The 27,195-nt window shown below is 47.2% G+C and overlaps 1 protein-coding gene across 3 annotated transcripts in view; it reads left to right on the top strand.

Annotated features, from left to right (window-relative positions):
• The window catches only part of LOC147434972 (soluble inorganic pyrophosphatase 1-like), a 49,693-nt gene extending 22,957 nt beyond the window's left edge, over positions 1 to 26,736 (top strand). The window contains exons 2-10 of one of the 3 annotated variants that reach the window (XM_086491344.1): positions 23,263 to 23,507; positions 23,585 to 23,737; positions 23,823 to 23,851; positions 24,285 to 24,350; positions 25,027 to 25,134; positions 25,231 to 25,296; positions 25,984 to 26,104; positions 26,190 to 26,271; positions 26,373 to 26,736. In XM_086491344.1, coding sequence (XP_086347470.1) covers positions 23,605 to 23,737; positions 23,823 to 23,851; positions 24,285 to 24,350; positions 25,027 to 25,134; positions 25,231 to 25,296; positions 25,984 to 26,104; positions 26,190 to 26,271; positions 26,373 to 26,415 — 648 coding nt within the window. In that variant the 5' untranslated portion in view covers positions 23,263 to 23,507; positions 23,585 to 23,604 and the 3' untranslated portion in view covers positions 26,416 to 26,736. The remainder of the gene's footprint in view (positions 1 to 23,262; positions 23,508 to 23,584; positions 23,738 to 23,822; positions 23,852 to 24,284; positions 24,351 to 25,026; positions 25,135 to 25,230; positions 25,297 to 25,983; positions 26,105 to 26,189; positions 26,272 to 26,372) is intronic. The other 2 variants (XM_086491343.1, XM_086491342.1) reach the window with 2 other exon arrangements.
• The last annotated feature ends 459 nt before the right edge of the window (positions 26,737 to 27,195 follow it).

Below are 27,195 nucleotides of genomic sequence, written 5' to 3'. Positions count from 1 at the left end.
AAGTGCATGAGACTGAGAGATAGAGAAGAGAATACGACACCAGAGACGTTGTAAAACCCTCCTCCGAAGGTCCCACTCTCTATGGAAAGAGCAGTCTACTTATGATTGCACAAATCTCTACAATGCTTGGACTTGCCGACGATGTCGACGACGACGAGACGGGCTGAATCTGGAAATGCTAAGGGGCTGAAATCTGCAAATCTTTATCTGCTGAATTCTGACTCTATGTCGATGACGATGTTGATTGCGACCATGCGACGAGACGCGCTGAAAAAGTAGATGCTGAAATCTGCGTTTTCCGGGCTGAAATTGTAAACCTTGCGGAAACTCACCGTGCGGCGAGGAACTGCTGCGGGAAGGTGAGATCTACGAGGTTCGGGGGTTCTTCTACGGTGTCTAAAGGCTGAAAACTGAAAACGCTGGTGGTTCTTGAGGTTCCATCGCGGAGAATCTGCAAAATGCTGTAGCAGCGCTATAGTGTCACTTTCACAGGACATACAATTAGTACAATTGATACAGTTGGTCGGGTCTGGTTCACACTATACGGACTCTTTGGGCTGGACAGTGACACGTGGCAGGATACGGACGGTGGTCTAGTGGACATCGTGGCCAGGTCACCACCACTCAGTTTCGGGATAGACTTAGATGGCTGACATTTATGAGCCGTTGGTGGCTCTTTATGGTTGTACATATGAGTAGTCGTTTGGGGTCATTTGGCATCATTATCTTTCACGTAGTCCTCTAGAGTGAGTCTATACACACAGCACTTATTCAGCATCCTTGCACATCTGAGCCTCGACACCCCATTGTACCTGAGAGTCCCGGGCTGGAGCTGAGTGTGCTGCCACGCCAGAGTTTGTATCAGTTCTTTGAGATAGTCGAGTCATTTGTTGTGGTCTACTGTTGCTGTTGTATCTCTGTGAGCTCAATTGTTGTCTCGTGTTCCTTGTTTTCAGTGTGTTTTGAGTGAGATTGTCACGCACATTGCACTGAGGAGCACCCCCTGTAGAGAGCACGACACACTATCTGTGCTATAGGTGCTCTCATTTTGGCGATCACGGTGGGACCTCAACTGAAGTCTCACTCTCTGTGAGATGCACATCTTGAAGCTAGTTGGGTTTATCTAGCTTCGCCTACCTTGCTTGGCACTGTGTAGTGGTCTGGTCCTCTCTCGCCCTGGTCCGATTGGTCTGGTCCTATCTCGCCCTGGTCCAATTGGTTTGGTATCTCTAGCCTGGTCCAATCAGTCCTCGTCCCTAGTCTAGTTCTCCTCCACCCTGGTCTAGTCCTCCTCGTCCTGGTCCAGCCTGGTCTAGTCACTTACCTGGTCTAGTAGAGTCTAGACCAGTCTTCAGCCAGTTCAAGGTTTTCTTGCCCAAAGCTTGGTTGGATTGGTGGTCGCTGCATGACACATACAAGGAGGTCAGTCGAGCATCAAAGTGCACTACTGAGTCCTCTGAAGTACTACAATAGAAGACGACCCCTGGTACCTAGTAGAAGTCCATCCACCTCATCACCCATACCTTCACATACCACATCACCCATTTCTCCCTCCGGTTCCACATCTTCCAGATCACCTTCTCCAGTAAAGCTCTCTCCTATTCTGCTACAGCAGCCTACTGAGCAACATGCTTAGCAAGGGGCCATGGAGCCGTTGGCTAGCGTTTTGGCCAAGGTAAACATCAAGTTCCCTACATTCAAAGGACTCTCTTCAGAAGATGCTGACGACCATGCAAGGAGGTTTGTATCTCTCTGTAGAGGTCGTGGTCTTAACAGGGAAGATGCTTATTTGGTACTCTTTCCATCCACCTTGGATGGCTTAGCAGACAAATGGTACAGCCAGATTGCAGAGAACCATTTCCTGTGCAGCTTTCAGGCCAAGTGACTACCAGGAGAAGGTGTTGGATGAGTTGGCCAACATGGTGCTCCAACCAGAGGAGACTTTTGCAAAGCTTATGACCAAGACTAAGTCTCTGGTTGCCAAGCTTCCCCAGCAACCCGGTGAATTAATGGTTAAGAAGTGGGTGGAGAAGGCGCTTCCCAAAACATCTCAGCAAAAACTCCGAGAGAGTCTCCGACCCGATTTCACTTTGGAGAAGTTCATTGCAGCTGCTACTAGGATAGAGGGGGCTAGGAAGCTGTTCAACAACTCCTCTCACATAGAGATCCCCTCTGTGTTTTTGGAAAGTCCTACTGATCCATTGACTTCTTTGCGTAGAGAACTTGAAGCCCTAAAACTACAACGCGTTCTTCAAGAGGAGAAAATTATCTCTCTTCGCCAGGAGAAACCCCCACATCTAGAGGCTTTGGATCAAATCAAGAGAGAGCTAGAAGAGCTTCGGTCTCAACAGGAGACTAAGGCTATGGTATGGTGCAGCTCGTGTCGCTCTCCAGGACATCCTCCCCAAGACTGTCCCCTTCGGGCTTATTGCCACTTCTGCGAGAAGTCTGGGCATGAAGACAAGGATTGCTACTATATCAAGGGATTACGGCAGATACAACAAAGTCTAGGTCCGTCTCTCCAACAAGGGCTAGCATCTGCATCAAACATGGTGTCACCATATAGCCATCAAAACCCGATGCCACCTCTGCTGACAACACCTCCTATGCAAGGTATGCACAACAACTTTACATTCCCCAGATTTTATCATGCTAGTACTCCTTCAGTTCCCCAAAGCTTCTACATGTCAGTGTCCGGTCCCATGCAGCAAGGGCCGAGACCACCTCGCCCCTCAAATAGGCCAATTTTGTGCTACAGGTGCGGGGAGTATGGACACTATCAGAGCAAATGTCCCTTACCAAAAGGGTCCCCTCCTTGCCGACATTGCCCTGAAGCTAAAGATCACTATAGTAAGGATTGCCCAAAACAACGAGCGTCCACATCTGCAAGCACAAGCACAAGCCAGAATCAGCAGGAGTTTAAATTCCCAAAGCTTAACCTCATCACAGTAAACTCCATTCCACAGGCCCCGCCTTCCACACTTGTAGTGGCCTCTCGAGATGGTTTGAAGCAAGTGGAAGAGCCGGCTGGTGTGCTCACACGGGCACAAAGAGCTGCTCTTGGCCTCAGCCTCCCTGGCGGTCTAATCTTTCCATCTGTCACACACATGAGTCAAACTCCAGTAGTAGCTGACAAACCAGCAGGTTGTGTCAAGAGCCAACCTACCTCGCTTCTATCAGATATTGATGGTGCTTTCATGGAAGCAGTAGAGGACTTGCAGAAGCTTAAGATACCAGAGCAAGATCTAATCAAAGGAAACAAGCCCACAACAGAGTCTATCTTGAAAAACACTTTTCAGCAAGTGTCAGTGTACGACATGCTTCGACTTGATGCAAATTTTAGAAGTGACACCCTTTCCATCATCCAGTCTCTGTACCCGGGTGCAGGGCCTAGTGGCGGGCACCTACCTGTGCAACCCTTGGAGTCCTACATGATTTCATATCTAGTTGCTCCCCTCACCGACTACAAAAGTCCTCGTCTCACCGTGTCTATTCTTGGGCATCAATTCTCAGGCGTCATAGTGGATGGTGGATCTGGGATCAATCTGATGCCAGAATTTACTATGTTGGCCTTAGGTCTGCAGCCTACCGGCCCTGCTCCATTCACTGTTACATTGGCAGACCAGAGGACAGTCTACCTTGTGGGCATAGTAGAGAAGGTGCCGCTGATGGTACAAGGCTTCACATTTAGCTTAGATTTTGTGGTGGTCAGTCTTCCTCAGGTGGAGGGAGGATTTCCTTTGCTGATTGGTAGACCATGGTTGCGGCATACTAAGGCACTTCATGATTGGGGAAACGACGCCATGTGGATACATACTCCTGGCTCCCCCATGCAACCAATTCGGCTCGAAGGAGGTATAGATCCTGTGGTTCATTACAGCTCATTGTCAGTTCAGTCCAACCCCGACCCTGAGCAGCCCATCCTACCTGACGGGTTTGACGAAGACCTGCTGCAGTCATTGGAAGCTACCGCCTCGATGCCATGCTATGTGGTCTCTATTCAAAACTCACCTGTGCCGGTAACACTCTCTCTCCCAACTCCTCAGGCGGACATAAATGTCCCAAGTCCTACAGCAGACAGTGGACCAGTCGAAGAAGTAAGTGTGTCAGCCCCAAATTCTCATGATTCAGATGATCCTCCTATGGAAGCCCTCGGCCTCGGGGAACCTATAACACATCACCGAAGGGGGAAAAAATCTCCTCTGCATGAACTCGCCAACGATTTTCCCCTCCCTCTAACATCTCCCAGGTTGGACGCCCCGCCCCTTCAAAAGCACTCGGTTATGCCTGTGTCTGAAGATTTACCCTTCGAGGAGCTTCCACCAGGATGGTTACAAGAAGAGTATGCGGAGTTTCCAATTGATCAAACACCAGCACATGAAGTCTCGAAGCTCCAAGAGGCAGCTCAGTTCTCAACTTCTGAAGTACCCTCCACTGTTATCCCTCCTGACCTTGTCAAAAAAGTCAACCTGGGCGACCCTAACGACCCTCAACACGTCCTCTTAGCAGCTTGGTTATGGGAGCATCCCGCATTACTTGATCAGGTAGTTTCTTTTATTCACTCTTTTAAGGATGTTTTTGCTTAGTCCTACAAGGATTTGGAAGGGATCCCACTAGAATTGGGTCTCCACACTATCCCTCTGGTTGAAGAGGCTAAGCCTGTCAGAGGCCGAGCTTATAAGCTCAACCCAAAGTATGCAGAGGCTGTCAAGTCAGAGCTCGAAAAAATGCAAGAGGCAGGGATCATTGTACATGTGGAGCACTCTAAGTGGTTATCACCCATGGTGATAGCGCCTAAGAAGCAGTCAAATAAAATTCGTGTGAGTAGATTACCGCGCGCTGAATAAGGTAACTATCCCAGATGGTTTTCCCACACCTTTCACTGAGCGTGTGCTCGAAGACGTAACATGGCATGTTTTGTACAGTTTCATGGATGGGTTTAGTGGATACAATCAGTTGGGCATCCATCCAGGTGATCAGCTGAAAACGGCCTTTGTGACTCCTTGAGGTATTTTTATCTACACTAGAATGTCTTTTGGGTTGAAAAACGCTCCACCTTCTTTCAATCGGGCGGTATATCTCACCTTTTGTCCTCTGCTTACGGATCATCTTCGCATCTTCATGGACGATTTTTCGCCCTTCTCAAGTGCTCAATGTTCAACCCCAGTGGAAAATCTAGAGGAACACCTCGCTCAGCTCTCTGTTGTCTTCCTCCAGTGCAGAGAGGGACGCCTAAAGCTAAGTTCTAACAAATGTCATTTTTTGGTCACTGAGGGCACACTTCTAGGCCATGTGGTGTTTGCTAAAGGTTTAGCACCTGACTTAGAGAAGATTGTGGCAATCTTAAAGTTACCACCTCCCATCAACCCAAAAGGGGTGCAGAGCTTTGTAGGTCACACAGGCTATCATCGCAGGTTTATACGCATGTATGCACAGGTGGCTCAGCCCCTAACACAGTGCTACTGTTCCCTTTCAATGGTCAAATGCAGAGGCTGAAGCTTTTGCATACCTCAAAAAACGCCTCATTGAAGCGTCTATCCTAGTAGCTCCCGATTGGTCTCTCCCTTTTCATGTGCATACCGATGCCAGTCAACTGGCTGTGGGTGCTGTGCTAACTCAGCCTAGTAAGGAGTACAACCTGGATCGCCCTGTTCACTATGCAAGTCGCCTACTCACCAAGAAAGCACGCATAGAAAGGGAAGGTTTAGCTATTGTGTATGCTCTGCAAAAATTTCGGCATTATTTATTAGGGGTCAACTTCACAGTTATTACTGATCACCATGCCCTGCGCTATCTGCTCAACAAGTCGCAAGTTGCAGGTTGAGTATGGAGATGGCTACTCTTATTTCAAGAATTTGATTTTGAAGTGGTACTCAGGCCCGATAAACATCATGTCCTTGCCAACCACCTCTCTCGCATTCACACGGGTGAAGAAGCGATAGGGATTGCAGACGACTTTCCAGATAGCAGTCTCTTTAAGGTGGATACCACTCCGGAATGGTACGGCGATGTTTTGCATCTGCTTTCTACTGGCGTGTACCCAGAGAACGCTTCTCCACTGCAGAAGAGACGACTATTGTTGAAGTCTAGGCCATTTACACTAATTGGGGGCCAGCTATACAAGTCTGGACAGGATGGTGTTCTGAGGCGGTGTGTCTCCCCTCATGAAGTGGAGTTTATTTTGGAGGATGCCCACAGTGGTCCCACTGGTGGCCATTACCCAGGTCATATTACTGCTCAGAAGATTCTCCAGTGTGGCTTATGGTGGCCCTATATTTTTCGAGATGCAATTGCCTATGTAAAAGTATGTGATGTGTGTCAGTGCTGTGGCCCCAAACCAAGCAAGCAGTCAAACCGTCCTCTGCAGGTCTCTATGGCATGGCAGCCCTTTGAGAGATGGAGCATTGATTTTGTGGGTCCAATTACTCCCTCCGCCCAACCAGGCAATCGGAAGTATCTACTAGTGGCTACAGATTATGCAACAAAGTGGGCAGAGGTACTGGCAACAACAGATTGCATTGGCACTACTGTAGCCAAGTTTCTCTATGAAAATATTTTGTGCAGGTTTGGGTGTCCCTTGGAAATCACCTGATAGGGGTAGTCACTTTGTGAATGAAACAATTTCAACCTTGGTTGCCAACTACAAGATTTTTCACCGAAAATCTTGTTCCTATTACCCTAGAGCAAATGGGCAGGCAGAGAGCACTAATAAGGTTCTGATAGCACTTCTGCGGAAAGCATGTCATCTCCATCCTGCGACTTGGGCTCAAGCTATCCACGGCACCCTTTGGGCATACCGAACTTCTTTCAAAGCCACAACCAATCACACCCCATTTCAATTAGCTTTCGGTTTGGAAGCGATAGCACCCTTTGAGTTCAATTCAGGATCTCTGCGAGTGGATAGTCTGCGTGCCAATGGAGATTTGGGTTGGCATCTGCCTCTCGTCTTTACCTTCTGGAGGAAAGCCGAAGTTTGGCTTCCCGGGCTTTGGAAGCAGAGCAGCTTCGTCGCAAAGCATGGCATGATCGCCATCTCCGAAAGCCTCAAATAACACAAGGAGCACTGGTGCTACTTTATCAAGCTAAGTATCTGAAAAAGGCTAAAAAACCGGTTCCAGCCTGGCAAGGGCCATTCAGGGTGCAGGAAATTTTGCCACAAGGAGCAATCCAGTTAGTAACTTTGGATGGTGTTCCATTGCCTCTGGTAAATGGCTCCAGAATCAAGTGCTATTACTATGAGTAAGCAGTCTGCAGCGATTTCGCCATCTATAGGTTCTAATATCCCATCTCTCTCCTCCCAACTACCTTTCCACCAGAACGGGTGTTCTGTTATTGTCTCAATCTCTGCTCGGTTTGTAGAAGTTTCCATCTTTCGGCCTAACGTATCCTTTCTCCACTCAGTCTCAGTAATTGGGTATTGTCTTCAACTTCTTACAATCCAATCACTCTTTCTCTAATTGTTCTATCTGTTCTATCATCAGTGTTAGTTGACATTAACACTAAGGTATTTCCAGTTAAGCTCCTAGTCTCTTTTGTGATATTTTCTTTAAGTTTACACGCTTCTCTCTGTAGTGTAGAGTTGTCTGTCTCGATGGTAAACCCTTACCATCTCTACTCTTAAAAGCCCTAATCGGGTGCCTTGGCATTGGTGATTTCCAAGCACATCCTCTGCTGTCTTTGAGACAAACTTAGGCATATACTTACTTCAAGGAGCTATGGTTGTAGTCTCATCTCAACCGACTAACAGGGTCCTATAATCCAGAAGAACAACCCCCGCCTGCAAGTCATCACCCATTCTACCTCTACTCCCATATAGGCATAACCAAGGATCTCTTCGTGTAGACAGCATTTGCCCGACAATGTAATCACGTCATACAACTGTGCTTCATTGGCATTGGGATCAAGGTCTCCCACATATAAGGAGCTTGTCAGGTAAGATTTGGTAAGTAAATTCTTAGCCTTGCTTGGCCTTCCTCAAATATGGCGCGGCATTGTTCCCACTGTGGTCACAATGGGCAAAATTCAAGGATATGCTTGGACAATCAAGCAGGACGGTAAGCTCTTTGGTGTATGCCTCTCTACAAAAGTGTTGTATGGTATCCTCACCGGCGGGGGCACAGCCTCGGAGTGTTCGTCTTCATCAGTAACTGCAAATCATCCCATTTCTCCAAAATTCACCCCTCTCCCCTATCTGGCCCCTCCCAATTCGTCCCTCCAAATTAGTCCCCCCTCCCCTCCCCTCCCCTCTCCATCCGTTCCCCTTCCCTTTGTCCCAAATTCGCCCCCTCTACCCTCCCAGTTAGTCCCCCCCTCACCTCCCAATTCGTCGCCCTCCCCTTTGTCCCAATTAGTCCCCCCCTCCGCCCTCTCAATTCGTCCCCCCCTCCCCTCCTCCCAATTCGTCCCCCTACCCTTTCTCCCAAATTCGCCCCTCTGCCCTCCCAATTCGTCCCCCTCCCCTTTCTCTTAAATTCGCCCTCCTCTGGCCTCTCCCAATTCGCCCCCTTTCCCTGCCCAACTTCGCCCCTGCTGCTGAATTCGTCCATGCCCAAGTCCGTCTCTGCTGCCCGAATTCGTCCGTGCCAGATTCGCCCTCCTCTGCCCTCTCCCAATTCGCCCCCTTTCCCTGCCCAAATTCGCCCTCCTCTGCCCTCTCCCAATTCACCCCCTTTCCCTGCCCAAATTCGCCGTGCTGCTGAATTCGTCCCTGCCCAAGTTGTCCCTGCTGCCCGAATTCGCCCCTTGCCTAAATTCGCCCATATTCGCCCCTGCTGCCAGAATTTCGCCTTGCCCAAATTTGCCCCCCTCCCAAATTAGACCCTCTCCCAATTCGTTCCCCCTGCCCTCCCAATCCGTCCCCTTCCCTCTCTACCAAATTGGCCCCCCTCCCCTGCCAATTCGTCCCCCCTCCCCTAACTCCCCAATTCGTACCTCCCCCTTTTTTCCAAACTCGCCCCTTCCCCTGGCCAACTTGCCCCCTCCCAATTTATTAAATTGTTGACCTATTCTCAATTCGCCCTGCACTCTCCCAATTCGCCCCTTCCTCCCAATTGGCCCTCCCCTCATATCCACCCAATTAGGCGTGCTTTCCCTTATTTCCAATTTCGCTCACCGTTCCCAATTCGGAAGCTTCCAAGTTCGCCCACCTGTTCCAAATTCGAAACCAGGTCGCCTAGGCCATCTCTGGTCCCATTTCGGGTTCGTCAAAACCAACTCGACTGACATTTTTAAGCGACCGCGTCCCCGATAGTGCGCCTTCGTTCAGCAATTTGGATTTTAGGAGTTTTGTGAAAGTCTGGATATGTAAGCAGTTGTGGATCAGTGTTGGAATTTGTTCAGTGTCTGACGTTCTTTTGCTCTCTATTGGAAAACTTCAGTCTCTCTACACGAGGTGTGCACATAAGTTAGTTAAAGAAGAATTGCAAGTATCATGGCAGGTACCAGCAAACCCTCCAGAAAAGCAATGAAGAAGCCACCACCTCCGCAGCTGAGTTCTGCTGAAGAGGAGGAGGATTCGGAAACTAACAGCCAAGATGTGGATGACTTCACTTCAAGTGATGCCAGCGATGAAAGTTATAAAGCATCCCCAACTTCGGAGTCGGAGTCAGAAGTCGTCTCTGAATCGGATGCATCAAAAGAAACAAACTTGAAAACAGCAGGTAAAAAGAAACGCAATCAGGAAATCATCCATCAGGAAATTGCTAGGCCGGCTACATCGAAAAGTCGCATACCATTCTCCTTGGTTGTTTATCTACAGCCACCTCGACCGTCTCTCAACCAAATCCTCTCCAAGGACCAGCTACTACAGACTATGGGTCTCACAGCACTGGCTGAAGATCTCCCAACCACTTTTCCTATAGAGATGATTCATGATCTTCTGAAGAACTTTCCCAAGGTCAGGGGTCATAAACTCACCGCTACAAGGCTAGGCCATGCTATGGGTATGAAAACCTTCCCAGTTGTGAAGCCTGCCACTCGAACCTTCTCTCAGATTTCTAAGGAGGCCACAATTCAGTCATGCGAGGAAATGCTCAATACAAATCATCCTGACTATGATAGAAATAAACAGATCTTGGCAATCGTTAGATACTACTTTCTAGCTAGAGATGCCAAAGAAGATAAAGGGAAATGTGAACTACCCACTACAATATCTCATTGGGACGGTCTTTACTGTTTGTTCCATGCCCAACCCTGTGTGGATTTCACCAGATCCTTTTTTCATCTTTACAGTCTCGGGCCAAAAGATTTCGGACCTAGGTGAGATCTGTGCAGCTCAGCTTCAAATGCTTTGCAGCCCCTCTCTTGGCGTGGGTTGTAAGTATTCCTGTTACACCAGGCGAAGTAGATGATGATACGCGAAGTGTGCAAGGGAAAAGGAAAAAACTAAACATTCATGCTGATCATGCAATCCACAAGAAAAAGAAGATAAAAGCAAAGGTAGCCAAAGATACAACAGAGTCTCTAATCTCCATGCCAATATCGGAGAGCCAACAGACTAAAGTAACACATCTTCCGCGGCGGTCTCTGCCTACCACCCCTCTCGCCACCAATGTCGACTCCCGAATTTCATGACAGATCGGCGGCTTCTCCCTCGGAGATTCCTCTACCTCCTTTCCCAATATTCACCCATACGCATCTGACACCACCTGCAACTACCATCTCAGCTCCCGTCTCAGCTTCTACTTCAGCTCCTACTCGACCAGTAGTGCCTCCTCATAGTGAGCCACCTGTGCCACTTGGGACATCATCAGGGGTGGCCGACTCTACTTCTCTGGTACATCTTTCGGAGAAAGTATTACAAGACTCCAGGAATGCTATCGCCACCATAGAGCTTGGAGCGGAACAGTTAGCTGCTACGCACCAGGGCCACTCTGCCATATGTGCAGCTATGGCGGGATCTCTGAAGGTGGCCGAAAGTGCCATCTCGGATCGGGATGCTACAATATTCGCGCTACAGCAAGCTTTGAAGATAAAGTCGGACATCATTGAAGACCTTCGGGCACAGGTACAAATGTTTAGGGAAATTCTTTTACATGGAGATCGGCAAGCTCAGGCTCAGGCTCAGGTCCAGGCCCAAGCCCGGGCTCAGGCTTAGGCTCAGGGAGGGTTTGGATGGACTGGATCTGGGCCACCATTGCAGACTGCAGGTCCTTCTCAACACTTCATGGGACTATACACACAGCCTCAACCTCCAATTCAGTACTACAGTCCACAGTACCCTCACGGGTTTCAGTCTTCATCGTCCCACATGCATAGCATTCCTTACTGCAACAGTGTTGTTGGGGCACACCACCATGGCCGTGTCACTCGTCGTCCTCAGTTCACTTTCGGACAGGTGTTACCCTCTGTCGTGCAGCAGCTGGCGGCTCCTTTCACAGGCGGCTAGGTTATGGACAGAGCCCAGCAGCCTCTACTAGCTCAACAGTCCCTACAACGAAGTTCCACCATTGATTTGATGGCTCCACCTCCGGAGACCGATCCTTGGAGTGCAGCTATAGCGACCACTCTTTCTCTCGGATGATGAGTGACAGTCTTTTCACCATGACAGTACAATAGTCATTTATTATTGCAGTTTAGTCTTTTAGCAGTTTCAGCGGTTCTCTCACCGAGACTGTGAGTGGTTTCGTGGCGGGCAACCTGTAGCAGCGCTACAGTGTCACTTTCACAGGACATACAGTTAGTACAGTTGGTACAGTTCGTTGGGTCTGGTTCACACTGGATGGACTCTCTGGGCTGGACAGTGACACGTGGCAGGATACGGACGGTGGTCTAGTGGACATCGTGGCCAGGTCACCACCACTCAGTTTCGGGATAGACTTAGATGGCTGACATTTATGAGCCGTTGGTGGCTCTTTATGGTTGTACATATGAGTATTTGGGGTCATTTGGCATCATTATCTTTCATGTAGTCGTCTAGAGTGAGTCTATACACAGAGCACTTATTCAGCATCCCTGCACATCTGAGCCTCGACACCCCATTGTACCTGAGAGTCCCGGGCTGGAGCTGAGTGTGCTGCCACGCCAGAGTCTGTATCAGTTCTTTGAGATAGTCGAGTCATTTGTTGTGGTCTACTGTTGCTGTTGTGTCTCTGTGAGCTCAGTTGTTGTCTCGTGTTCCTTGTTTTCAGTTTGTTTTGAGTGAGATTGTCACGCAAATTGCACTGAGGAGCACCCACTGTAGAGAGCACGACACACTATCTGCGCTACAAACGCTGGGGTATAATGCAGATGCAAAAATGCTAGGGCTGAAAATCTATTGCTGTCGCCGGTTGTTCTGCAAATGCAAAACGCTAGGCTGATCTGCTGTGTCTTGACGACGCCGGGGCTGATCAGCTGTACAGAAATCGCCAAGGCTGATCTGATGCAAAAACGCTAGGTCTTCTGTGGAGAAAACGCCAGAGTAGTCGCAGGGGTTGGCCTTGCTGAGAAGTTGCTTGTTGAGCAAGGTACTCCTGCTGCCTCTTCTGCTAGAAAGTGCTAGCCTAGGTTTGCTTATATACAAACTTACTCAATTTGCCCTACCTACTTTCCAACAAAAGTCACTTAAATTAATAAGTGAAAAATGTCAAAAATAGGGAAAATAGGCTAAATGCACTGGAAAATTCCCTTGAAGGATTCTGATGGGAATGCTTATGATCATGCTGTGTGCAACCGGAGGATATGCATCTAATCTAAGTGACTGGTCATGCACGGTGGTCATGCACGGTCTGCGAAGTTCGAACAGACTCACAAAAGTGCCAGATCACTTTCTATTCTAGACTGACTTGATTGAACTGAACGCTGATCATGCTGTAGCTTGTCCACAGACACATAGGGTTGGATGTGTCACGTGACATCCCCTCCTTTTCAATGTGAGGTACTGGTACCGAACTGTATGGCGTCGAGGGAGATCGCAAACAGGGTCTGGAATCTTGGGAAGGACTCTTCGCCTGCCCACTCTGATGCGTGGGTCGTGCGATACTTGAACTTCATAGAGGTCTGCAACGCTTGCTTCTTTGGGCCGCACCGAAAGCGACACAAAGTCTTCTGTGGCTCCTTCAATGCTTCAACTTTGTCGAGAGTCATGCTCCTTTCTTCTTCAAGAATCTCCATGGCTGAAAATTCCTGAACCCATTTCCAACAGAAAACCATGAACATACCTATTCCATGTAAAGTGAGTGGAAAAATCTTGTCTTCCTCAAAGACTGTGCATGCAATGTAGATGAACAAAGCGACAATGTGCCAAACCGTTCACCACACACACTCAAACAATGAGATCGAATCTTTCTCTTTTGATCTAAAGCAATCAATTGTGGCAATTCACAACGGAAATGCCCATGCTTGGTGCTCATACTTTCATGTGCTCTTTCTGCAACTGTGTCGTGCCAAGGAAGAGACATGGAATGTGACTTCCTTGCATAGATACTTTTCAGCTTTTCATGAACAATCCGCATACATCCGTGCTCATTCATGAGTGAAACGTGCTCAACGTACAATATGTCATGCCTAGGAAAAGGGATCACATAAAGACGCTGACTAAAATACAGGAAACGATCATGAATAATCCATGTAATCGCTCAAGAATATCATTAATCCTTGGAATCGAAAATCTGTCCTTGATGGTGATTTTATTGAGAGCTCTGTAATCAATGTACATTCTCCAAGATTCCTCTTTCTTTAAAACCAACAACACCGGAGAGCAATAGGGTGAAGTACTCGGTTGGATAAGACCGTTTTCCAGAAGGCCTCTCACTTGGTTCATAATCTCTTCATTCTGGGCTCGGCTAACAAGGTAAGGTAGCTGGTTCGGTCGTGTGCTTCCAGATATCAGATCAATAGTGTGATCCTCAAGAGGAGATGATCAACTTGCCTGGCAGGCCCTCAGGGAAGCAATCGGCATGAGTGTGGAGAAAATCTTGGCATTCTTTATCAAGTTTAGACATGTTCGTTCTGTGTTCATCATTTAACTCTTTCAAGTAAATCAAGTAAACAAAGAGACTGGATTTCATTAATTTGGAAATGGCCGAAGCCGATATAATATGGACAAACTCGCCCTTCAGTTTTACATCAAGTATAATTTTTCGGCCCTTTTCGTTCGTCAGAGTTGCTTTCTTTGCTCGATAATCGACCACGGCGTTGTTCTTATGGTACCAATTGACTCCTAGGAGGACGTCACAACCTTCCAAGGGCATTATGTAAAAGTCCCCCTGCCCCAAATACCCCTGACAATGCAACTGAAGTTTGCCAATGACAAGTGTAATGGCTATGTCCTGTCCAGGTGCTGGTAGAACTGCCTCTGCGTGGTCCCATCCTATCGGGTGTAATCTCGAGCCGCGCCGCCAATTCGGGTGAAATGAAGTTGGCCTTGGCTCCTCCATCGAAGAAAATCAGGGCTCCTTGATCTTTCACTTTGCCCCAAGCTCGGCAAATTTCTGTACTTTCATCAATCATGCTTGGGTCAGTACCCATGCAATCTGGAACCACTCCATCTTGCCTTTTCTGCCACGTTACTCTGCTGCTCTCGAACTCTTTGGCCTGTCTTCATGTTGTTCTTGTTGTGCCCTTTTGGGGCACTTTGCGGAGATGTGCCCATGTTCCCCGCATCCAAAACACTTTCCGTATTTGATGTATTTGGCCCTCTCTCGAAGAGTGAGCCGGGTTGTGTATCCTTGTCTTTCTTTTCTTGGAAACTCTTTCTCTTTCTACTTTCATTGTTAGAGGTTTGTTGGGTTCTCCGAGTCAAGATCTCATCAGTGGGTAAGTCAAATTTCCCGAATGTATCGCAAAACCCCATTTCGCATGGCCCATCAATTCTTGAATAGAATTCGACTTTTGTTCCAGGCCGTAGTCTCGGATTTCTGTAGGGAGTCCGCAACAAAACCGCTCAATCTGTTCCTCAAAGAGATCTTAAAATGAACAGGTTGGTAGAAAAGAGTTCCAAAATCTCTCGCAATAAGCGTTCAAAGAATCTCCCTTGGTGATCCGAAGATGATTCCAAGCGGTTCGTATATCTCGTTTGTACTTCCGAGTCGGCGAAGAAGAAATAAAGAGCCTTTTGAATTTCAACCATTTGACTGGAGCTTTCTTCCTAAGAAGAAGAGTGGACCACCATGTTCGAGCATTTCCTTTGAAGAAAGATGCAGTCCTCCTAATTTTGGAGTGCTCTGAGTAATGCCCTCCAGAGAAGGCTATGTCAAATTGTTGAATGAAGGCCAAAGCCCTCGGAGCATCTCGGAACCCAGAAAAGGATTCAAACTTAATCGATTGTCCAGCTTCTTTGAATTCTTTTACTTTCTTACTTTTGTCTTCGAGGAAGTCATATTGGTTGGCTCTGTAAAAATGCTTCTTCTTTGCATAAAATATATGGTCGTCGGAGTCAGAATTGTCAGAGGATGACTCCTCTGTAGAGCTCTCAGAAACTGGGCGAAATCTGGGTTTCTTTGCCCTTTTCTTGCCCTTTTCAAAGCTTTGCCTTTTGCCTTTTCTGTCCTCCTTGCTCGAATCAGAAGAGCTAGAAGAACAGAAGAAGAACTGGGTAGTCCTTCAAATCGTACACGCTTCTTTTGCTTTCTTGTAGATGCAAAAGAAGATTGACGGCCCACATAACCAGGGTAGTTAGTCCCCTTCTTGTGCTTTTTCACTTGTTTTTTGGATTGGTTGTTCACGTCCAAAAGCTGATCGATCTGTGTCTGAACCACCTGTTGTAATTTTTGCTCTGTAAACATCCTCGGAGAAGGAGGTTTCTTGATGGCCGGTTTGATGGGTGGTTATGTGGCTTTCTGCCACTTCGTGTGCACTTCTGCGATGGATTGTTGAGATTTTTTTTTTGCAAACTGCGGATCCTTCGCAAATTTAATCACCTACTTTGTGCACTCGTCAGCGTGCTGTCAACGTTCCATCTCTTGAAGTTCGTACTGAGTAGGCCGAGGTGGCCCGTATTTTTCCCTCTGTTAAATCATCAAAATCTTCTTCGTGATTTCCTCCCGCATTAGCAGATGTAGAAGAAGTCGATTGATTCTTGTTGGAATCCATAAGTGTCACGAGAAAAGGATCGGATCTCCCGGTAGAAGAGAAATCGGCCGCCCTCTGATTGGTACCACTGTAACAAACTTGGACACCCCAAGTCTAGATTCTACCGCGACACAGCAGAGATTCACTTTAAAACAGTTCACAAAAGACGACATGGCCCGGCGTAGTTCCGTGCCAAGAGGTATTGGCCCCCAAAGACTGGCGCCTCTTTCGGTATTTCTTTTTATATTTATTTGTGTGCAAAGTACAAGGAAGTCCCTGGGAACTCACACTCAGACTCTCCGTCCAGATGCTTTGAGTAATGAGGCCCAAAAGACTTTTTTATTGTTACAAGGGTTGCCCAAAAAGGAGAGCCCCAAAATCTCAAACTCTAAAGCTTTATGCCCAAAAGCTGTCAATAATCAGCCAGCGTAATTTCCGCAAATTGTACGGACTGCCACGTCATCAGCTCAGCGCGTTTTGCGGAGGACTATACGGTATTGCCACGTCAGCCAGTCAGCGCGTTTTGCGGCGCAATTTCCGAGCTTGCTGCCACGTGGCACGTCCTGCCGCAAGGAGTGTATCTGGGGGCCTGCCACGTCACCAGTTTGTGACAACTCAGCTTTGTAACTTTTTACCCTCTTAAAGAAAAAAGAAATACCGAAAGGGGCGCCAGTCTTTGGGGCCAACAGGTTGTCGGCGTATGCTTGGAGCGCTCCAGCTTCCAAGCTGTGTGTGTTGAAGTGTCAATTCCCGTTACAGGTTTTATCTGCAAAGTTTCTCTGTGTTTTAAAGTTTTAAGTAAAGTTTCGGGTGAGAGCCAAACGGTTTCACTACTAGAGAGAGAGATGCCAAATTGGTCCTTGAGTCCTCCAAACAGTTAGGTTTACAGGGGGACACATCATGCTGGTATGCACAGGTGTCATCATGGTTCGGAATACACGGCTTCAACATGGATTGCTTGCCTCCCTTGATGGACTATTGATGTATCTTACACGGGTGGAGATTACTAGACTCATTCTCTCAGTCTTGACCCAGTTGGACACCGCGAGGACATGGATAGAGCCGACACAGGAGTTGGGCACGAAGATGGCTTTCTAATAAGAGCATCTTCTCCAACTCATAGGGGATGGGTTTGTGATTCGACCCAGCTATATGGATACACATCTAACTCATGGGTTACGGTGTGCCATTGGTCACGGACATCTTCACACCAGCTTGAGATTGAGACTGGTAGATTCAGAGGGATACCAACAGCTAGCAGGATATGCCGCTTATGCCATACAGAGCGAGAGACGGAGATGCATTATATATGTCAGTGCATACTGTATGACGAGACACGGGGTTGCTTTCACTGTCTATTCAGAGAAGGCTTCAAACCCTCTCCAGAGTCATGAGCTATCAAGATGAGAGATGTCTTGGATTGTATCTACTTGAGTTAATAGTCACAGGAGACGTGTCCCGAGGAGTGGGGATGGGGGACAGGGCTCAAATGGATTTTTAGTGTAAAAAAGAGGGCGGGACGGCAAGCGGACGGAAAAGTGGGGATGGGAAGCCCAAAAGTGGGCGTCCCTTGTGACTATGCTTGAGTTACAACGACACAGAGATAGGTTTACTTGGGAGATTTGGAGAGAGACAGTCCCAGAGAGATTAGTGATTTCTTCACACCAGACACTAGAGGAGCAACCACCACTGCAAAGCTCAACTCACACAGTTCCAGCTAGTAGCACTTCTAGATTCATTTTAATCCCTTTTTTTTAATGTGTCCAGACATTGTATCAGATTCACCAGTTTGTAACGGATTGGTCTCATAGGTCATTTTGGCCTTTTGAAGATGTTAATACATCACTTCATTTCATTCATCTCTCTCTCTCTCTCTCTCTCTCTCTCTCTCCTCCCCCCCCCCCCCCCCCCCCCTCTCTCTCGCCCGTACTCTATCGCTTCTCTCTCTCTCTCTCTCTCTCTCTCTCTCTCTCTCTCTCTCTCTCTCTCTCTCTCTCTCGTCCGTACTCTATCGCTGCCCCTCCCTTGCCATACCTCCTCGTGTTCCCCCACTAGCCCAGATGCCACGCCCGCTGCTAGTGTGGGTGCACACGTGCGTTTAGTGATTCTTTTTCGGACAGCGATCAAGCATGAGGAAGCTGAACGATAAAGCCGACCCCCTAGAGGATGCCATTCAAAAGTGCAAAGAGGAAATGATGGAGACCATTACCAAGATGAACCACAATCTCTTGGGTACAATAAACATGCTCGAAGGACGCGTGCTGATCCAAGAGAGCAAGATAAATACGCTGGAAGACCGAGTGACAACTCAAGATGAAGAGATTGCGTCACTCAAGAAAGATCTCGCCGAAGCACGATCAAGAAACACACTGGAAGAGGGCGAACTGCAACCCTCAGTTATCGAAGAAATCAACACGATCAAGAAGCAAGTACGGGCCATCAAAGAGTGGGAAGAGCAACACAAAGAAATGACGACTTCTTGGGTGGATGTTCTTACCAAAACTCAACAGAAGGCGGATGAAGCCGAGAAATGGATCAAGGTGGCCAAGAAAGGAAAAGGCAAGGAGATAACGCCCACGTCCACACCCACTATCATTAATCAGACACTAGAGGAGGAGCAAAGAAGACGGGTGCGCGCTTTACATGTGAGAATTTGCGGTCTTAAAGACAAAGGCAATGTGGACGAAGAAGTAAAAGAACTCACAGCTTTGATGGGGGTTCATGAGCCGACGCACACAAGGGCATGGAGAGTGGGCAACATAAAGAAAAATGGAAGCAGTGGAGAAACCTCAAAAGAAAGAGCTCTCATCCTCCGTTTTCCCTCCATGGAAGCGAAGAAGTCCTTCTTGAAGAAAAGACCAACTCTTAAAGAGACTGGCATCTTTCTCGGGGATGATCTCACCCTCTCGCAGATCGCTCATATGCAGGAAGTAATGCCGGAGATTAGAGCGGCAAGGGGAAAAGGCAAGATTGCCTTTTACCGAGATGGAAAAGTGGTAATACTAGAGCGACGCTCCACATGACGGTGCGAGACTTATGGGACCACACTCAAAGTGGCTGCCTGGAATTGTAATGGATCTATGCGTCTTGATGTGGGTGCTTTTGAGGATAGCTTTACTGGAAGAGACATCATCTTTTACTCTGAGACACATCAGGCCCCTGGGCAATCCATGCCTCACATCAGTGGATACAGGTGGGAGACAGCTTGCAGACAGGAGACACGCTCAGAGCACAGAGGACGGGGCTCGGCGGGAGTGGCAGTGTTATTTAGAGAGGATCTGCAGCCATTGATACATATAGCCCGCAGGGATGAGCAGGCTAGGTACATGTGGGTGAGACTGAAAGCAGAGAAAGGTAGATGTCTCTACCTTTCTATTTGCTACTTCCCCCGAGTACATCAGTTTATGCATCACCCAGAGGACAGTCCCCTTTCTCTATTTTGGATGATGACATATGGGAGTTCTCTAGGGATGGTGACATTATCATCCTAGGGGACTTCAACGCTAGGACTGCCCATCACCAGGCAGTGTTTTATGATACTTCAAAGGAGATGCTAAGAGAGCTAGATGTTGTAGAGACGGGCCTGTCCAGACTACACACGATGTGGAATATACTGAGTATGGGCGACACCTGATAGACATGGGCACTGCACATGGATTGGCCATCTTGAACGGCCTACAGAGATTTCCTGCTGCGGGAGGTTTTACATGCTTCCCACATAGACATGGAGCCAGCACAGTGGACTATGTCATGGCACAACCGAATCTCATGTCTAGTATCCAGTATCTCACAGTTGGGCCCGGACCAGTCGGGGTGGCAGTGGATCATGCTCTGGTGTCGATGACCATCTCCTTCCAGTTCAGTGTAGCACACAGGCCACGGGTAGCAGCCCCTACTCGCTACACCTTCACACGGGAGACGGATTCTGTATACATGGACGGGATCTACAGACGCCTATGCACTGAGGACCCGGGGCGACCTCTGGAGGAGCTAACTACTATACTGACACAGACATTACATGATGCAGCAGTAGAGGCATACCCACACACCCAGCCTGAGTAGAGCCGCCGATCAGGGAGCATGCCTCAGAACAGCTGGTACGATGAGGAGTGCTGCCAGACTAGAGCCAGATTTCAGAGGGAGGTGCTTTTGGGGGACGTCACTCACAGACAGTCACAGATTGACTTTCGACACCTGGTGCGGCGGAAGAAGAGGGCTTTTTTGGCTCGACTCGAGCAGGATCTATACCAGCTATTCTTGAGTCAGGACTCGTGTGAGGCATGGCGGCTCTTTCATGAGCAGTCCCTCCCCCCCCCCCCCCCCCCCCCCCCCCCCTACCCCCCGCTATTTCCTCCACAGAGACCTGGGGTCAGTACGCATCACCTTTGTACACAGTACCTAGACAGCCACCCCTCCCCCCCCCCCGATCCATGCCCACACACATGTGCTTTTTTCATCGCTGAGATGGTGAAGAAAGCTATTGATAGGATGAGGACTGGGAGAGCATATGATCATGATGGCTTAGTCGCTGAGCATTTCATGCATGCCAAAGACCTACTAGCAGAGCTTCTAGCAGTTATGTTTAACCGTGCCATGTGTGAGGGCCTATCGGACTCTTGGAGCCTATCTATGATCGTACCTATCTTCAAGTCAGGAGACCCCATGGAGCCTGGGAATTATCGCACTATCATGATTGGACACACACTGGCACAATTGTATGCATCCATTCTTGAGCAACAACTGAGTAGATGGGCAGAGAAGGAAGGAATGCGTGCAGCTGGGCAGGCAGGGTTCAGGAGAGGCTTCTCTACTCTTGACCATATCTTGACACTCAGGGCCATCATCGAGGAAGGCAGATCTCATGGGAGACGGATCTATTGTAGCTATGTGGACTTCCGCAAAGCTTTTGACACAGTAACCAGAGCTAGATTGATGCGCAGATTACAAGAAATGGGAGTACCCACAGAGCTCATTTGGGGGATCATGGCATTGTACAGAATCCAGATCAGTAGTAGGGCATGTACGCACCCCTGAGGGACTTTCTACACCGGTTCACTCCACTATTGGGGTGAAGCAGGGTTGCCCGCTCTCTCCTACTCTTTTCGGTATGTATGTGGATGAGGTTTCTGACTACATTGAGAGCAATGGTGATAGAGGTGCACAGTTGGCAGGGACATGGATTCCACTTTTGTTATATGCTGATGATGTAGTGTTGATCTCCGAATCTCCAGAGGGAATGCAACGTCAACTGGATGCTTTGCATAGGTTTGCCTACGAAAGTGGTTTGTCTGTCAACCTTGGTAAAACCAAGGTTAGGGTATTTAATACCACCCCACAGTGGATCAGGAGGTCAGCACCTACATTCACATACGGCCAGAGACTGTGGAGTACACAGATGCTTACACTTACCTTGGAGTGGTTTTTAGCGGACCTGCATTCTCACTCAGAAGAGCAGCAGAGACCAGACTGACTTAGAGCCCACGCAACACTGGGTAGATTAGAGAAGATGTGTTCGCAGGTTCAGTTTCAGGAGCCCCGGACGAAGCTCTTGCTCTTTGACACTTTGGTGGCTGAGATATGGGGAACTTCATTGGATCACCACAGGAGGCCGGGTCGCACAGATGGATGGGGGAACATGGAGAAACCTCTCGTCTCTATGATCTCGCGGCTCATTAGAGCCAAGGCATCAATACCACGGGCCATTATCCGAGCAGAGCTAGCGGCCCCCCCACTAGTGGTGGAGGCGCTCACCAGATCAGTCTCCTTCATAAACCGCACATGGGAACTTCCTAGAGACAGATATGCTCGCATAGCACTTGAGTCCTCTCGACAGTTAGCCATACAAGGAGATACAACATGCTGGTATGGGGAGATAGCATCATGGTTTCAGGCGCATGGGTTCAGCATAGATAGGTTGCCACCATTCCAGTGCTCATTGGATGCACCATCTCTCACTCTTACGCAGTCAGAGGTCACCAAGCTCATCCGCCAAGACCTGACCCAGCTAGACACCAGGAGGACATGGATACAACCAGCACAGGAATTGGGCACGAAGATGGCTTTCTACAGAGACCACCTTCTCTAGCTTACGGAAGATGGTTTTGTGACGAGACCCAGTTACATGGACACCCACTTGTCTCATGGGATACGATGTGCTATTGGCCAGTTACGCACATCTTCTCACCAGCTGCGGATTGAGACTGGGAGATATAGCGGAGTACCAGCAGAGGCCAGGACATGCCCCTTGTGTGACATGGAGCCTGAGACAGAGCTGCATTATACATGCCGTTGCCCCGTCTACTACGAGATACGAGGCCGCTTCCATTGCTTGTTCAGAGAGGGTTTTGGACCACTCTCAAGAGTCATGGGATACGAAGATCAGAGATGCCTAGGTTTGTTTTTGCTCGAGCTGCGCAGACACAGAGATAGCTTGATGAATGGCGAGGCTAGCCAGTCTCAAAGACGGATCACAGACTTCTTCAGAGCAGACACGGGACAGCCGCAAGAGCCACTCCCACAGCAGAGCTCCCCCTCGTCTCACACCAGAGGCACACTGATCGACCGAGCGATTGAACTGGGGAAATCCAGGCGCCCACGACTGCGGAGGACTACACAGCATCGACGGAGGCTACGTCAGAAGATTCGGAGCACGCTGGCCAGGCATGCACGACGCCCGGTCAGACTACTAACCATGGAGGAGATTGATGAGATCCGCCAACGACCGATGCTAGATCTCTTGTGATTCAGCTATCCCAGCAAGCCGCCCATTTTTGCTTAGTTTTTTGCTTAGTTCACATCGACCAATCTAGGATCCCATAGTATATATCTTTGTTTTGTACTGTTGTTATTTTGTTACTCCGACTTTGTATCAGATCCACCACCTTGTAACTTTCTGGTCTCATAGGTCACTATGGCCTTTTGAAGACGTTAATATAACATTTCATTTCATTTCATTTCTCTCTCTCTCGGGATAGTTTCCTACGACGTTAAAACAATCTTCTTCTTCTTCTTCTCTCTCTCCATCTCTTTGATGTAGATCGGTCATTCTCTATAACGGATCTCCATCTCTCTGTATAGATGTGCCTATCTACATTAGAGATCTATCTCTCCATCAAGTTCTCTATCCTTTATAAGAAAGGAACCATTAATAGCGAAAAGTCTCATTCACTTACGCTTGGGTGTGATACTTGTACTTTTGGATTCAAGCTGTACATTTAATCGGTATGTTCTTGTATGTATATTTGATATTTTGCTCATATGTTCATTTTGTAGTGTATCCGTCACCTAGGCATGTGCTCTCTCTCTTGAAGTTGTCTAAGAAGCCAAAAAAAAAGGGATCTTGTCTAGTCGAAAAAGCACGTGAAGATTTTGATAGAACGAGCGCCAGTTTCCTATCTATGCATAATTATTTTGAAGGCCGCTGATCTGACCGGCACTTAAGTCTATTGGACATGGCAAAGTTTGATGAAGTCCTCTATCTTGATCTTTTTTACTAATGACATCCAAGGTTTGAACTTGTAAGCACTCACTAATAGAAGGGCTTTGCAATACAGTCGACTTTGCTCTGGAGTTTAATACTATCTACTTGTTTCAGGAGTTTTACATCACTGAAAGATGAGTGCAGGAAACGGAGGTAATTCCAGCCGACCGGAAAACAATGCCTCTCATCCTGTCTTAAATGAGCGCATCTTGTCCTCCATGACCCGCCGCGCGGTTGCTGCCCATCCTTGGCATGACCTGGAAATTGGTGATCTTTTAATGAGCCGACAGATTGACTATCTGTGCTAATTGGGTGTTCCTAGATCAATTAATTCTTGTTTTTGACCTTGCAGGACGCGGAGCTCCCAATATCTTCAATTGTGTTAGTTATTTTCTCCTTGAAACTCACTGTTTGACTACATGAAATTAGGTTATCCACCTTGGTGTCTGCTACTCGCAGAATCCAAGAAGAACATTTAGTCGCAATTTGTAGATTTTTGAACATACAACCAATTAGGTCTCCACAATTTTGGTACTGTGATGCCTTACCAATCACAAACGTTTGATTTAAACTTCCATCTTATTTCTCTCTTAACCGATTTTACAAGAGAGCTCTTTGTAGATGTTGTTAGAAGCGTTTCTCTCTGTCATGTGCTAGAGATGCGGTCTAATTCATGTGGTGTATATAAATGACAAAAGTTGGGCATTCTGGAGTATTGATGTCTTGATTTGTGATATTTTGCCATGACGGCAGTTTAAAATTATGATAATGGCTAGTGTTTTTAGAATCTCGTGGATCATATTCTTGTTTTCAGGTTGTTGAGATTAGCAAAGGGAGTAAAGTCAAGTATGAGTTGGATAAGAACACAGGTTTAATCAAGGTAAAGTTGGAACATGCATATTTTTACTTCTAACCTCTTTGTTTTTACCATAAGAGTGCGGAGAAATTATATTAGAAAGAAAACAGAAATGTTACATCAAAGCCCTTGCAGGAGTAAGGGGGGATATTAGATATTTCATGACCTGAAGGTTCAGCTACGTAGCCCTCCCAAGGCGGCATATACATCATAGATTCTTTTATTCAGTAATCAGCAAGTCCCCTCTTTGAACATGTGCTGTGAATATGAATTATTGACGGTGTAGGGAAAGGTCCTTTAGTGACCTTTTCCAGTATTACTGTGACCGCATGGCGAGCGGTGGGAAGGCAGCGAGCCATTGGCGGGAGCAATATTATTGGGGAAAGGTCCCTTAGCCTTTCCCGCTTTCCCGGATGTAAAGGTTGGGGGAGGGCCAATAAGCAGGCAACAGCTGGTGGGTACAGGTGTGCCGTGATCACTTCTGCCCAGGTGTGCACCTCTCTGATTGGAGGGCACTAGCAGAATTCCAGAGGTGCTGAGGTGTCGAGCATCAGACGGTTGTAGGCAAATTTTCTGGCTCAGAAAGCAGAGTAAATGTATGGTGGAGAAGGGGTGCCCCACGACCACCGACCTTTACGGTTTTGTATGTCTGATCATGTCCACTCTAAACTACATTACTTGAGAAGCATACTTTGTGCAGGTTGACAGAGTGCTTTATTCCTCAGTGGTTTATCCTCACAACTACGGCTTTATTCCTCGGACACTTTGCGAAGATAATGATCCAATGGACGTGCTGGTTATCATGCAGGTACTGATTTGCGAAGTTACAGTTTGCTATTCATTTAGCAAGCCTCTGGTGTGATGGTGTCTGTGAAATATACTTATGTCACCCTCCTGCCAATAGGAGCCTGTTCTTCCAGGATGTTTTCTGCGTGCGCGAGCAATAGGTCTCATGCCTATGATTGATCAGGTATTTTCTGTTTTCATGAAAGTGGGAGCTTTCTTAAGTTTTTACCAGCAGAAAGTTTGGTTTTTTTTTTTGCCATTTATTAATAGGTTTGTGGCTCGGCTTTCGTCCTTCTGCAGTTTTGTTATGCTGTATCTTAAAAAGTATCGTAGCTATTATATATAGGGACAATTACCAGAATACCCTGAAATTGTAGAATATCCCTTGTATTTTGCTGAAATTCCCAAAATGCCCAAATTTCTTTTGAAATTTGCCTCATATTTTACCGAAAATGCACAATGCTCTTCATTTTTTTGAATTTCCTGATGGAGTTGTAGGCTCTTGAGAGGAAGGAAAATGATTAATTATATGTAGACGCAAATGCCTCTAATCTTGAGCTGAATAGAATTTTTTACTTACTTTTTAATCGAAGACAATAAAAGATAGATCTTTATTGTCAAAAAGGATAAATTACAGAAATATTGAAGCTAATCCATTCAAAGTTGGTGCAAGGGTGGTTGGGAATTTCGACAAATTTCAGGGGTATTTTGGTAGTTTCCTTACTTCATATCTTAATATTAGCTTAACGGGTCATTTTCTTGTTCAAAGCTTTGTGATTGCAGATGTTGTTCATGATAGACACTGCCTATGCAATTGGCCCTTCATGTGATCAATTGACTCACTGCACCTATTGCTTTCAACATCTTGCAGGGCGAGAAAGATGACAAAATAATAGCTGTTTGTGAAGATGATCCTGAATTTCGACAATGCAAGGACATCACAGATCTTCCATCGCACCGATTGGCCGAGATCAGGCGTTTTTTTGAGGATTGTATCCAACATTTTTTTTTCCAGCTTACTAAGTCTGCCCACTTTCAAATGTGAGAGGATGCTTTTCTTAATCTAGTCACTCTTAGACAAGAAGAACGAGAACAAGGAAGTGGCTGTGAACGAGTTTCTTCCCTCTGATAAAGCGCGAGAAGCCATTCAGTATTCTATGTAAGATGTGCTCTATGCTTGCGACAATTGCGGAGTGTAAATTGTGTTCTGTCTATCTCAAGAATTTGCTAGCTGACCTTTCTACACTCATGCTGTTTCAGGGACTTGTATGCATCTTATATTGTAGAAAGTTTGAGGAGATGAGGGCGTACATCTTGACTGAATTGACACCTTCACAATGGAAGGCGCTCATGGAGCGGTTGCTGCTAGGATAACAAATACGGTCACAATAATATAGGTGATGCTGTTACATACTATATGGCATCAATTTGAGTTACTTCAATTTGAGTACTTGAAAAGATGAAGGAAGCGAAGCTCTGGGACTCCATTTTAATCATGTAGGTATAAATCAGGAGCAACAGGAGCAATTCTGTTGAGAGCCCTACACTGTTGACTGTATAATATCTTAAAGGAGATATCAATGTTTTCTAAAAAAGGAGTTTGCAATATAGCTCTTTGTGGTGACTAGGGACTCTTTTAGACGGATAGCTTCATGCATTGATCTGTAGCGCTCACATCACTTGCAAGACATAAAGGCACATTAGAAATCAGCAATAAAAAGTATTGACACAACACACATGCTATGTGTCAATGGAATGTTGGATTTCCTAACATTTCAGCATGATCCAATCTCCCCAAATGATCACCTATTGCAAGTTTATAACAAGAAGATTATGAGACATGGCCAGAGTAGACTCCCACCAAATCATCCACCCCATCCTTCGATTTTGTTGCGATTTGTCTAGTTGTACTCGTGGGATTCTCATTGTAGTTCTTGTGCATCAAACTCAATTGGCTTTAGCCTATGCTTTTGCTTCTTTGTGTGTATCCCCGGTATTCTACTCGAAGCCTATGTGGTAGTTATCTTGTAAGAGTCATGTGCTGCGCATAGGGGAGGCCAACCTAGCCTCCTACAAAGAGGGC

Source organism: Adiantum capillus-veneris, chromosome 19, assembly GCF_014529385.1.
Source record: "Adiantum capillus-veneris isolate H3 chromosome 19, ASM1452938v2, whole genome shotgun sequence".
NCBI lineage: Eukaryota > Viridiplantae > Streptophyta > Polypodiopsida > Polypodiales > Pteridaceae > Adiantum > Adiantum capillus-veneris.
This window is presented reverse-complemented; position numbering and strand designations above follow the sequence as displayed.